The sequence below is a fragment of the Labrus mixtus genome, chromosome 2 (assembly GCF_963584025.1).
Source record: "Labrus mixtus chromosome 2, fLabMix1.1, whole genome shotgun sequence".
Taxonomy (NCBI): domain Eukaryota; kingdom Metazoa; phylum Chordata; class Actinopteri; order Labriformes; family Labridae; genus Labrus; species Labrus mixtus.
In genome coordinates this window covers 14,979,322-14,992,464 of record NC_083613.1, presented here as the reverse complement: position 1 = coordinate 14,992,464, position 13,143 = coordinate 14,979,322, and the positions used below count along the sequence as shown (strand labels likewise).

General features: G+C 41.9%; 3 protein-coding genes across 3 annotated transcripts; 2 read left to right on the top strand and 1 right to left on the bottom strand.

The window, feature by feature from the left end:
* Positions 1-5,076: 5,076 nt before the first annotated feature.
* On the top strand, positions 5,077-5,522 carry LOC132986227 (histone H2B-like). The gene has a single exon (XM_061052953.1). It carries the CDS (start codon positions 5,077-5,079, stop codon positions 5,449-5,451), a length of 375 nt encoding a protein of 124 aa, XP_060908936.1. The 3' UTR covers positions 5,452-5,522.
* A 2,284-nt stretch (positions 5,523-7,806) lies between these two features.
* LOC132986034 (histone H1-like) lies at positions 7,807-8,521 on the bottom strand. The gene has a single exon (XM_061052940.1). The coding sequence runs from the start codon at positions 8,494-8,496 to the stop codon at positions 7,888-7,890; it is 609 nt and encodes a 202-aa protein (XP_060908923.1). The 5' UTR covers positions 8,497-8,521; the 3' UTR covers positions 7,807-7,887.
* A 3,155-nt stretch (positions 8,522-11,676) lies between these two features.
* Positions 11,677-13,130, top strand: LOC132986002 (secretory phospholipase A2 receptor-like). Its single transcript, XM_061052937.1, has 3 exons — positions 11,677-12,231; positions 12,322-12,687; positions 12,971-13,130. The coding sequence occupies exons 1-3, from the start codon at positions 11,913-11,915 to the stop codon at positions 13,078-13,080; spliced, it is 795 nt and encodes a 264-aa protein (XP_060908920.1). The 5' UTR covers positions 11,677-11,912; the 3' UTR covers positions 13,081-13,130.
* The last annotated feature ends 13 nt before the right edge of the window (positions 13,131-13,143 follow it).

Here is a 13,143-nt window from a genome sequence, read left to right as displayed (position 1 = left end):
ATTTCACAGAGAACTGTGCCGTATCTTTCAGGTCAAGGGGATCCTCCTTAGTCAACCCTATTAGCCTAATACTCCCAATTATGAAACAAAACAATTCAACCCACATCCAGAAATTAAGCCTGCATGCCACCTGGTGTGACAAACTGTGCTGTAAAGGAAACATTTGACCTGGTTTGAAAGCTGCAGCTGAGGATCATAAATTGGACTGCAGATGTTGAATTCACATCAGTTAAAAAGATCACAACGTCAACTACTAACATACATATTTATAACCAGCAATGAAGGAGGGGTAGTGTAGTGTACATTCATGAAGATTATTTTTCTTTGCCCTGAGCAGAGGTCAACAGATGTAATAATATATGTTTTTTCCCCTTTCTTAATATGGACCAAAATAATAACATTGTCCTGTAAAGTTAATTTCACTTCTTTATATTCCAGTTGTATACATTTGTTTTAATGTGATTACCTTATCTATTCTGTTCTGATTTTTATTGTGTATTTCCTGATTGCTATTGTCTTTGGGTTGACTAGAAACAAATAAAATATAACATGAGACTTCAATTTAATCTTGATAATTAGATTCCAAGATAATTGATAATTAGATTCCAAGATGGTGCTCCCCTGTGGGCGACATAGCGTAGCTCTCCGAGTGAAGTTTTTCGTAGTTTTCGTGTTATTGTTTTCTTTTCTTTCGTTTAATGTGCGGTACGTTAGGGCTAGTGTCAAGTATGATCGGGCGACACTGATACAGCTTGGTGAGATGAGTCACAAAGGACATTTTAACGCCAAACTGCTCTACTCCTTCCCGGAGCTACACCTTCATGCCGGAACAATGCAGGGCCAGGGGTTTGCCTGGCACCCCGAGACCCCGAAGCGCTGAACGAAGACTCCAACACCTGGTTAGCAAGGGTAGGCTAACCCTCCCAGCTATACTTCTCGCCAACGTCCAGTCACTTGGAAATAAAGTGGACGACCTTCTCAGTAGGATGGCTACGCAGAGGTACATTCAGGACTTCTCTGTGCTGTGTTTCTATGAAATGTGGCTCGGAGACAGGACTCCAATGAAGCCATAACACCGGCAGGCTACACGCTCTTGAGAGCCGACCGCAAGGCTGCGGACTGCGGCAAGACCCGCGGGGGAGGGACAGCGATTCTTGTCAAAAAGTCCTGGAGCACCAACAACACGGTAATATTGCAGTTATGTACTGAAGACGGGGAGTTTATTACCGTAAAGTGCAGACCATTTAACTACCTAGAGAACTGCAATGCATTATACTGAATACAGTGTATAGCCCCCCCCCCCCCCGCTGCGCCATTCCCATGCTGGCCGGCACGCCGAGTCGGCGCGAGTCAGCGCGGACGCCCGCACATTGGAGAACAACACAGAGAACATGACAGCTACTTGTCTTGGCTTATATTGTGTCATTTTAGTCAGATACAGACATGAAACTCTGGATTTCTCCAGAATGAAGGCTGTCAGCATTGTGTACCCGCATGCTTGTGCTCGTGCATGAAGTGTACCGTGCCGAAGCACACCTCTCCAAAGTGTACCGTGCCTGAGCACGATACGGAGCGGTCACACTGGTCAAGCAAACTGGACTTTAGGGTTGAAGCGTGCTTGGGCACGGTACGGATGACCAGTGTGACCGCTCCCTCAATCACTGTAACCTCCAGAAAAGTATCCCCAAACTCCACCAGTTCATTAACTTCCCCACCAGGGGTAACAACACATTGGATCACTGTTACAGTAACATCAAAAATGCTTATGCTGCTGTCCCCAAACCTCACTTTGGAAAGTCTGACCACCTAGCAGTCTTGCTACAGCCTACTTACACCACAAAGCTGAAAGCAAACCCAGTCACAGTCAGAACTGTGAAGATGTGGACTGACAGTGCACTGGCAGAACTGCAGGGCTGCTTAGAGGCCACAGACATGAATATTTTTAAGGAAGCCACAACAAACATTGATGAGTACACGGACACTGTAAGCAGCTATATAGACTTGTGCACCTCCGTTTGTATTCCCTCCTGGACCATTCGTGTGTTTCCTAATCAAAAGCCCTGGTTCAATGCAGATATACGCATGAAGATCAGGAGCCGGTGTGCAGCTTTCAAGTCAGGGGACACCGTGGAGTACAAGCATGCACGGTACGAGCTACAAAAGTCCAACAGAGCTACCAAAAGAACATACTCCCAAAAACTTGAAAGCTGCTACATGGACAATAACACAAGGAGTATGTGGCAGGGAATACAGTCCATCTCCAACTACAGAAGTAACACAAACAGAGTCGAAGTTTGTGACTCCACCCTACCAGACACACCAGAACCAGAACAGTTTCTATGGCAGATTCGACACACAGAACAGCGACACCCCTACAAAGTCCCCCCATAACCCAGAGGAGACCGCACTACAAGTAACACACACACAGGTCCTTCGGGCTCTAAAGAAGGTGAACCCCCACAAGGCTGCAGGCCCTGATGGGGTGGCACCAAGAGTCCTAAAAGCCTGTGCTGAACAATTGGCAGAGGTGTACACAGACATCTTCAACACCTCTCTCATGCAGGAAACCATCCCATGCACCTTTAAATCATCTGTCATAGTTCCGGTCCCTAAGAAACCACACACAACCACAATGAATGACTTCAGGCCAGTGGCACTCTGGTGGCCATGAAGTGTCTGGAGAAGCAGGTTCTACACTCCACCAACTCTGTGATTCCAGACACTGTAGACCCCCTGCAGTTTGCTTACCGCACCAACAGATCAGTGGCCCTCGCACTCCACTCCACACTGGAACATCTGGACACTAACAACACATACGCACGCCTCCTCTTTTTGGATTACAGCTCTGCCTTTAACATCATTCGGCCAATGAAGCTGACTGGGAAGAGTACCGACACCAACCCGCAACTGGATCCTAGACTTCCTTATAGACAGACCACAGGTGGTGAGGATGGGAACAAAGGTCTCTGCTGAGCTCACAGTCAGCACAGGAACCCCCCAGGGCTGCTGCCTCAGCCAAAAACTTTTCTCACTGTACACATATGACTGCGTCTCCCCCCAGGACAATAACAGCATCATCATAAAATATGCAGACGACACGACCATCCTTGGCCTCATCAGAGGGAGGGATGAGTCCTCTTACAGGGAGCTGGTCCACAAAGTCACTGTCTATGGAGAGGATAATGACTTAGTTTTGAACATAGACAAAACAAAGGAGTTAATTCTGGACTTCAGGAGGAAAGCCCCCCCTCTGCAGCCTCTCACCATTAAGGGGACTGTGGTGGAGCGGGCTGACAGCTACAAGTTCCTTGGTCTTCACATCGCGGAAAACCTGAGCTGGGCCCAAAACACTGCTAAAACAGTGAAGAAAGCACAGCAGCGGCTCTACTTCATCAAGACTGGACTTAAACATCAGCCCCTCACCCAAGCCTACAGAGGACTCGTTGAAAGCACCCTCACCAGTGGAATCAATGAGTGGTTCGGAAACATCAAACTGTCTGAGAGGAAATTGCTTCAACGGGTCATAAAGACTGCAGAGAGAATCATTGGCTCCAACCTCCCCTCTATGGACACACTGTACACACAGCGCTGCAGGGGAAAAGCACAGAGCATCCTCAGGGACAAACAGCACCCAGCTCATGCTCGGTTCAGGTGGAAGAACTTGGGCTATAACATGCGACATCACAGGCCAGAGAGCATCTCCACCCACAAGGCCCGCTACCACAACAGCTTTTTCCCTGTTGCTGTGAGACTTGTAGCACAGGACATTAAGATGGGAAGGAAGTACTTCACCCCTCACAGACTAAATGGACAGTTGACCACCTCACAGTGCAATACAAGTGTGCAATATTAACCTTAAAAACAAAAAGCAGTGCAATTATATAATGTGAAAAATATGTGTGCAATAACCTCAGGTGCAATAAGAGATGTAGAAAGTTAGAGACAAGAAAACATATTTATATTTTCATCTCATTGTACAGTGTTCCCCTTTGTTATTTTGTTTGGTATTATATCTTTGCTTTAATACAGTGTATAGCTTCTGTACAGTTTATTTTAATTCACTTTTTTGTTTTTTTTATTTTTTTGTACTTTTCTACTCTTTTTTTTTCTTATAATGCTATTCTGTTTTATATATAATTTAAACTTTTTTGTAGAAGCTGACTCAGGGAGAAACACACAAGAATTCCAATGTACCTGTACTGCTCTGTACCTGTGCAAATGGCAATAAACATCTATTCTATTCTATTCTATTCTAAAATAATCTTATTGATCAGATAATCAGCCTTGATTATTCTTCTTACAAAGATCAGTAACTATTCAGAAAAGCAAGCTTCAGTGATCTATTATTTATTCTAAAACCTTATAGTGAGCAGATGATTTGCCTCTTTCTGCTTTTAATTATGAGTTTAAAGTTGGCATTTATAACATTTTAAGAGAGGAATACGTCTCAAAAGTCAATGTGACCAGTTGTAATCTCAGTAATAAACCGTGACATGTTAAAAAAGTAAAATAATTGGGTTGAAAGATGTAGAGGTCTGAAGGGTTTCAAAGACAAATTCTTAAGAACTGACTGAAACCATAATGTCGTCAAGTAACTATACAAATCAGTTACACACTAGAACTGAGAGTAATCTATTCTTTGTTCTTTATTTATTAAAACTGAAATAGAGTTTATATTGTGTACACATTTTTAAGGTATTGTGTTGACTTTAGTGATCAGTAAAGAGAATCTAATATTTGTCAGTGAGTTAGAGAAGAGAGATTAATAGATTTGATTATGTCTGAATAAGAGTTTGTACGTCTATAAAACACGTCTATAGCCTCCTGTTATGTTGGTCTGTAACAGGTTTTGTGTTGATTTGATCCTTGATTTTCAGAGTGTAACACAGGGCCCAGACTCCATGTATTGGCTATACTGCTGAGTAGGGCTCAGCCTTACCCCTCTGCTGCTCAGCCTCACGCCCTCCAATCTTAGCCAATCGTTTACGAGCAACAGCACATTTGCTTTGCATCAAGGCCGTATATATTGAGCGACCTGAGCACTGGCATAACATTCGTCTTAGAGTAAAGTCAACAATGCCTGAGATAACAAAACCCGCGCCCAAGAAGGGCTCAAAGAAAGCCGTCGCCAAGTCTGCTAACAAGACCGGAAAGAAAAGGAGAAAGTCCAGGAAGGAGAGCTATGCCATCTATGTGTATAAGGTCCTGAAGCAGGTTCACCCCGACACCGGGATCTCCTCCAAGGCTATGGGCATCATGAACTCTTTCGTGAGTGATATCTTCGAGCGTATCGCCGGGGAGGCTTCCCGTCTGGCTCACTACAACAAGCGCTCCACCATCACCTCCAGAGAGATCCAGACCGCTGTCCGTCTGCTGCTGCCCGGAGAGCTGGCTAAGCACGCCGTGTCTGAGGGCACCAAGGCCGTTACTAAGTACACCAGCTCCAAGTAAACCTGCTGATTTATCAGCCACAAAAAGGTCCTTTTAAGGGCCACACACCTTATGACAAAAGCGCTCATTTCCTGTTAGTGTAAAGTGTAAAATTCATCACTTCACCATAGTATGATTATTAGTTTATACAACTATGAACTTGGTTACAGCTACCCACATGAACCAACTTAATTTCAATATTATATATACAAAGGACTGGGTAATGAATTAAAAAAAAAAAAATGTACAAACATAATCTTAAAACAATACTTGCCTACATCTATACAGTTTGTCCAAAATAGATCACTAAAGAATTTACACAGCCTAGCTTATTTGCTTTTGTTTATGTCTTCTTTCTAAATAAGACTGATGCTAACATTATTTGTATTTCTTAAACCACTAAAATTGAACATCTGCCATTATCATCATTACATATTTTCTAAATATGAACCTTTTATTTAAAGGCTAAAATGGTAAGAAAGGGATAATAAAAACACCATTCCTACCACCTGAAGAACACCAAATTTGTTACACAGGACCGGTCCTTTCGGGTGTGTAGATAGATTTTATTGTCTGTCCCAACAGAGACAGAAATTCTCCTTTAACAAGGCTTGAACAATAAACACACATTAAAAACAGAAAGTGCAGTACATTAAAAGAGGACTTAAAAACAACAGTTTCTAAAAAGGGGGGTCTATCTGATTTTGTTCAGAATGGTTATTGCAGAGGGAATGTATGGTTTTAGTCCGCCTGAGGTAACATTATGTTTTTAAAAACAGTCACTAAATCATTAATAACATTGTTGGATCTGGTTTGCCAAATCATTGTGTTTGACATCCCCAGTCAGGAAAATGTTCTTGTCAGTGAATGATTCGGAGAAAACTACAAGCATTATTATTGATAATAATTGTTCATCTGTGAAATAAATAAATCCACAGAACTATAGCTCACAGGAAGTCTGTTCACAGAGACTAACCAGGGAGTGCCACAAAGGCGCTCAGGTAGTAATTTATCCCGTCTATATATTTAAAAATAATTTAATATATTATAGATGTCTTCGGTTGCTGAACTTTTGTTTAAATATTCCTTTTTTTTGTTTTAAAATCACCAAATATTAATAAATAAATAAATGTTTTTGTTCTAGCTATTTGTGTTTTATTTCCACCCATCCACGATGCACTCATAAGATTTTTAATTAAGGCAATTCTAATTAAAAGTGAATAAAGGTGTACCCAGATCTCTATAATACAGACATATTTGTACTTGCTGATGAGCATACCAAACTAGTACTAGTCAGTTTACAGCCATAATAAACTCCAATCACTTGATTAATCACTCTTTTTGAAACCAATCCAATTATGTCTTTACCATTAATCAAAAGATAAAGTACTTTCTCATAATCTCTCACATTAGTGATGTGCAGTTCGTGAACAATTCGTTCAAAACGAACGAATCATCTGGGTGAATGAACTGAACTGAATCACTTACTGAAAAGAGTCGTTCATTTCTCAACTTCAGTTGCGCTCTCCTCTCTCCCGTCTCGTGTCTCTCTCTCTAGACCGCGAGAGTCGCTCAAAGCCCGCCCTCCCTCTCCCTTTCATGTCAGTGATACATACTGACTGAACCAACAGGACGGAGTCGGTCGGGAGCCCTGTGTCGCTCAAGCCCGTCCACCCATCTCCCTCTCATGTCTCGAAAATTGAGGAAGTAGAAAATATATTATTTAACATTTAGGTGTCGCGAAAATGTATGTGCTTTTTATAGCTGCTGTCAGTTTACAAACGACTTTTATATCCAACTCAATTTCACTCAGCTGACTCATCCACTAACAATCGTGTTTCAGTCAGGACAGTGTGTGTGTGTGTGTGTGTGTGTGTGTGTGTGTGTGTGTGTGTGTGTGTGTGTGTGTGTGTGTGTGTGTGTGTGACTGAGGCTGGTAACTCGCAGTATCGCTCGTTCACGTTCAGTCAATGATTCAATCGTTCACTGAACGTGCTGAGAGGAAGAGAGTGACTCGGAGGCGGAGCTCTCGTTCAGTTCGTTCACTGAACGAGAGCTCCGACGTGAATCAGTGAACTGAACATACTGAACAGAACGGTCGGGGAAAATAATGATGATAATGATTGTTTTAGCAGCTTTCAGTTTGCGAACTGTAACTTTATCCAACTAAATTCTCAGCTCACGAATCACTTTACTGAACTGATTCAGTACACTGAAAAGAACTGCTTTTCCCATCACTATCTCACATGGACATTAAACATCAGTTTTATTCTGTTGGGTGATCTACAGGCAATGCCCTTTGAGAGCTTTCAGAGAACATAAGCAACAATAATAATAATAATTTAGATAAAAATACGTTTATCAAGTATTAAAAAAAAAAAAGGTAGAAATTAACTCTTATGTTTGATGTGGGTGGCTCTTAAAAGAGCCGTTTTAGTGGGGTCGTTGATTGATAGCTCACTTCTTCTTGGGTGCTGCCTTCTTGGCTTTGGGTTTGGCGACCTTCTTAGCGGGGGACTTCTTGGCTGCGGGGGCTTTCTTGGCTGCGGGGGCCTTTTTCACCACCTTCTTGGTACTCTTTACTGCCTTCTTTGGGCTCTTGGCTGATTTCTTGACAGCTGCGGGTTTGTTGGCCTTCTTCGGGGACTTCTTAGCGGCTGGCTTCTTAGCTGGCGATGCCTTGGGCTTCTTGGCCGCAGGTTTCTTAGCTACGGTCTTCTTGACTACTTTAGGAGCCGCTTTCTTAGCTGCCGGTTTCTTGGTCGTCTTCTCCTCAGCCTTCTTGTTCATCTTGAACGAGCCGGAGGCTCCGATCCCCTTGACCTGGATCAGAGTCCCCTTGACCACCAAGCTTTTGATGGCGACTTTAACGCGGCTGTTGTTCTTCTCCACATCGTAGCCTCCGGCAGCCAGGTTCTTCTTGATGGCGGCCACGGACACGCCGCTCCGCTCCTTGGATGCGGACACAGCTTTCACGATGAGCTCGCTGACGCTGGGGCCGGTCTTCTTCGGCTTGGGGGCCTTCTTCTTTGCCACTTTGGCCGGGGCTGGTACTTCTTCTGCCATAGTTTTCTCGGAGTGTCTGTCTCACAGGAAGTGGATAAACTGTTGGAGTCTCTGCGCTCGAGGCTGCTCTTAAACACACCATGAGAACCGTAGAGACTCAACTCACTCCGCGTCTCTCTGTGCCGTGTTAAAATCGGTCAACTTGTGTTTTCTGTCGGTGATAAAAAGAGTCCTAACTAAATGTAGGAGCCGTGCTGAAGGCTGAAAGTAAAGGAGCTCATAGGGGACTTGTGTCTCTTCATAGTGAAGTCATGTTGAGCTCTGCTGCTCGATCATTTTTCTTTGTGGAGCCTCCAAACCTCACACATTCACCGTCCCGACCGGCTCTGCTCGGCGGCTTTTCACGCTCATTTCTCTCCTAAAATCATTAAAATCACATCAGAGCTCCATGAAAAGTCTCTTTCCTGCAGCTGTGGATGTTTGTTCAGAGACTCAGAGTGAAAACAAACATCTGTTGATGATCACTTTATGATAAAATCACGTTTTTCTGATGGCAGCAAACACACTGATGATGGCTGAGGTCTAGGCTGCAGTTTGGTCAGACTGCTCACTGACACCGTGAACATTTCAGCTGATTTTCATAGTAAATCCATAAAATAAAACAGTTATATGCAGGGGGAAACCGGCTTAATTTGATTCTTAAACATACTGAATAATCTCAGCTGTAGAGAGCAAATAGTTTGTAGGCTACAATTTTTATCTTCAGTGAGTGCCGAGGTAAACAGCTCCTATAGGCTATAATAACCTTGTATTAGCCTGATTCGTGTATAATCAAAAATATATAGGCTACGGCTTTATTAAATGATTTCTGCCTGATGAAGGTCTAGTACCGAAACGTTGCCAATAAATGTTTGTTTGCAAGTTAGACAGTGTGCAGGAGTTTATCTTCAAGTTTTTAATGGACACATTGCTCTCCTATGCACCTGTCTAGTGATATGCAATGTTTTTTTCCATTTTATATGGTTTAAGTATTATCTTGCACATATTCACCCATTTGTGGTATGAAAAAAGTAATTTGAAGTTTTTTTTTTAAATAAATACACATAAAACATTAAACAATAACATGTCATCCATGGAAAAGAAATGGAAAAGTAACTTGTAAATTGTGCTTATCTAAAAACCAGTAAATGTTTGTTTTTATGACCCTGCTCATCTCCGTGAAAGACAAACATTGATATAACATTTGTTTGGAGTTATTTGAATATTCTATCATTAGAAATGGACTCATTGTGGCTGACAGACATTTTAAATTATTTGTTTGTTTTGTGGCAAAAGAAGATTAAAGCATGTTTTCAGATCACACACACATCATATATTCCCTTGGAATATTTACCAGGATTTTCAAGTAAAAAATTGATTGAAACCAAGCATCAACCTCCGGTGAAGAAAAATTAAGCTGATGCAGATGTGCAAAATCCTGCAGTTTGTTGAGGAGACCCATAAAAGCCTGTTTTTACAGCAGAAACAAGTTTACAGCCTGGTACCAAAAAACTAGGTTTCCTCATGGGCACACACTGTACTGGGGTAACTGACATGATTGACAGGTGGGTGCGATTTTGTCATAAGGATTAAAACCCGCCCCAGCTCCAGCTCTCAGTCTGTCTTGCTTGGAGAGTGGGATAGAGAGAGATGCAGAAGGAAGTATAGAGACAGACAGAGCAATGACAACAATGAATAAGTAATATTTAGCAACATGTCAGTATGGTAAGTATATAGTAATGTTAAAGGATGTGTGGTATTAGTAAGTAAGTTAATAGACTGATAGGTGTAATATAAACACTATTTAATGATGATGAAACGGGATGGACTGATTATGTTAGTAAAGGAATCTGTAAAGCATTCATTTTCTGGCAGCATCTCTTGTTAATATAGGATTAAAAGACCATCACACTTGTAATTAAATCTTCATTCTAATAACAACAACAAAGGCCCAGATTATGAGCTGGTAACAGTCTTGTGTCCAGAAAGGAATCTTTTGAGTGGATGCAGCACAGTGGATGCATATTGTCTTGCAGCACAAGTCTTGTGTCATGCTGAAATGCATCCCTCTGTTTTTCACTCACAAAGACTATCACTTGTAATTTAATGCACAATTATGACTAAAACTAAAAAAAAAAATTTAAAATGAGCTGGAAGCGTTTGTCTTTGTAGAGTCTGCAGAGTTTAAGGGTGGATGCATTTCTCAGCATTTTGCATCCAGCTGATTTCCAGCTTTAGAGATCACTTTTATGTTGAAATGTTTTAAAATGAACTTGTGATTGGAAGAATATTCTGGCTGCACAGACTTTGTCAGTTATGCATACTTAATGGTTTTCAGTCAGGAGGACTATCATTTTTAGATTTTCGATACTGCATATTGACAGTTGTTTTCAAATGAAAGGGACAAACATGTCAGGCCTTCATCCATATTTTCATTACATCACCCATAACTAAACTTACAGCTGCATAATGAACTTAACAGCACTGTGGACTTTTGATACAGAGGAAAGGAGCTGGTTTTGAATTTCCCTAAATTTGCCTGATGGTTTCACTGATATTGTCTATTTGGAGTGTCACATCAATCCTCAGAGCACCATGGAGAGGACGTTCCTGTGTGTCCTGTGTTTCTCAGGTCAGTAAGTTTCCCTCTGTTGATTTCTGACTGCGTATTATTTTTTAAATTGATCACAAGTGGTGTACTTGTGATCAATTTAAAAAATATACACATACTTTGTTAGTAGTACCACTAAATTTAAGCAGTTTGGCAGACGATTGTCCAGACCCCTACCAGGGGGCAGTCATTGATGCTCGAAACAAGTAGGTTATATGAGAATAAGATTTCAAATGACATTGTGATAGCTTTTCTTTTTATGATATATTTTCCGAGTGAGCTGATGCGAGAACGCAGCAAGATATAATCAGGAGAATTCACCTTGAGTGAGTGAAGGGGGTAGTGACGTTTAATTGTTCCCCGCACTCGGTGCATGGTGCAAGACTGCATGCATGAGACTGTTACGATTTCAGAGCATGTAAACAAACTGATTTTTTTCTGTTCTCCATTTTTGTTCTTCTCCACTCTTTTGTTGATATTGTGATTCTGTCAAACTACACATAGCATTGTTATAAAGGCAAAATATTCACCTTAGAGCATTGTCTAGTGGACTCTGTTTCTTTGTGCGCCACTTCCACGTTGTTCTTTTCATGTGATGTCTTGCTAAAGACCCCCCGTCCCCCTTCCATCCGACAGGGACAGTCTCCCACTGTGAGGTGCATGTAAGAAACCAGATCAGGAGGATTTCAGGGGCTATCCTATACTGAAACTCTCAAGACAGCGTATGTGAAAACGTCTTATCTCAGCTGTTTGGGTTTATCTTGTTCTCACAGGCTGGATTGTCTCCTTGTACCTTCCCCCTAAGTACCAGTATGTTGCCAAGCCCATGACTTGGACTGAAGCTCAAACCTACTGCAGAGAGGTATACACAGACCTGGCCACTGTCGAAAACATGGAAGAAATGGAGCAACTTATATCCACAGTCCCATCTCTTTATCAAAATTATTTGACCTGGATCGGCGTGTACAGTAAAATCACATGGAAATGGTCGGACGGGTACAATGGCAGTGGGGCTGATTTTAGAAACTGGGAAGCTAAAAAAGAACCCGACTTCCATGGTAATCAGTTCTGTGTGGATATTGAAGATGATGGAAGATGGTGGGACTATGAATGCTCTTCCAAGATTCAATTCATTTGTTACAGAGGTAAGAGGAGACGTGAAATATTTTGGTTTTAAGGCAGGTTTATCTTGAAGTTTACTATATGGACTAAACACTTTCAAACTGTTATTGCAGGAACACAACAGGATCCTGAATTTGTTCATGTCAATGAAAGATTGGATTGGTCCAATGCTCAGAGGTACTGCAGGGAGAAATTCATAGACCTAGCAACTGTGAGAAACGACGCAGAGAACCAGAAGATCCACAACCTGCGGCCAAGAAAGTGGGTATTGACTAAGGATTGGGCATGGATTGGTCTGTACAGAGATCCTGACAGCTACTGGTCTGATGGGAGTGGCTCGTCGTTCCGGTTCTGGGATGGAGGTTCAAACCCTTTAGCCTCCATGAGTGTGATATGTGGCGCTGTGGATTTGCAATTATCAGGAAAATGGAGGCCAGTGTCCTGTGAAAAGCGATTCCCATTTGTGTGCTACAACAGTGGTAAGTGTTTAACATGTGCTTTGATTTAAGAGAGAAAAAGCATAACGTATAAACAAAACTACTATTATACTAGCCTATACCTAACTATGTGAGAAGTCAATATTCATTTATATGAGTTGTGCATCAGTCTCAGGATACAAGTCATCACCCGCTCCTGCTCTCTCATGTCTTTATACATTCACACATGCAGCTAACCTCTAGTTTTCAGTAGTTTTGTGCAAGTATGAAAGCAGAAAAACAATACATCCATGACACATTTGTCTTCTTTGTTTCTGTGCACCAGCTCATAAGCAGTTTATAAAGGTGAGAATGAAGCCGGAGGACTCCTCTGTGGATCTGAATGATCCTGCTGTGAGAGCAGACATCTTAAAAAAGGCAAGTCTGCATTTTTAACACAAATTTGAATTGGTTGAATTCCTGTGGCGTTTGTATTGTTTGTTAGTTTGTTTGTTTGAC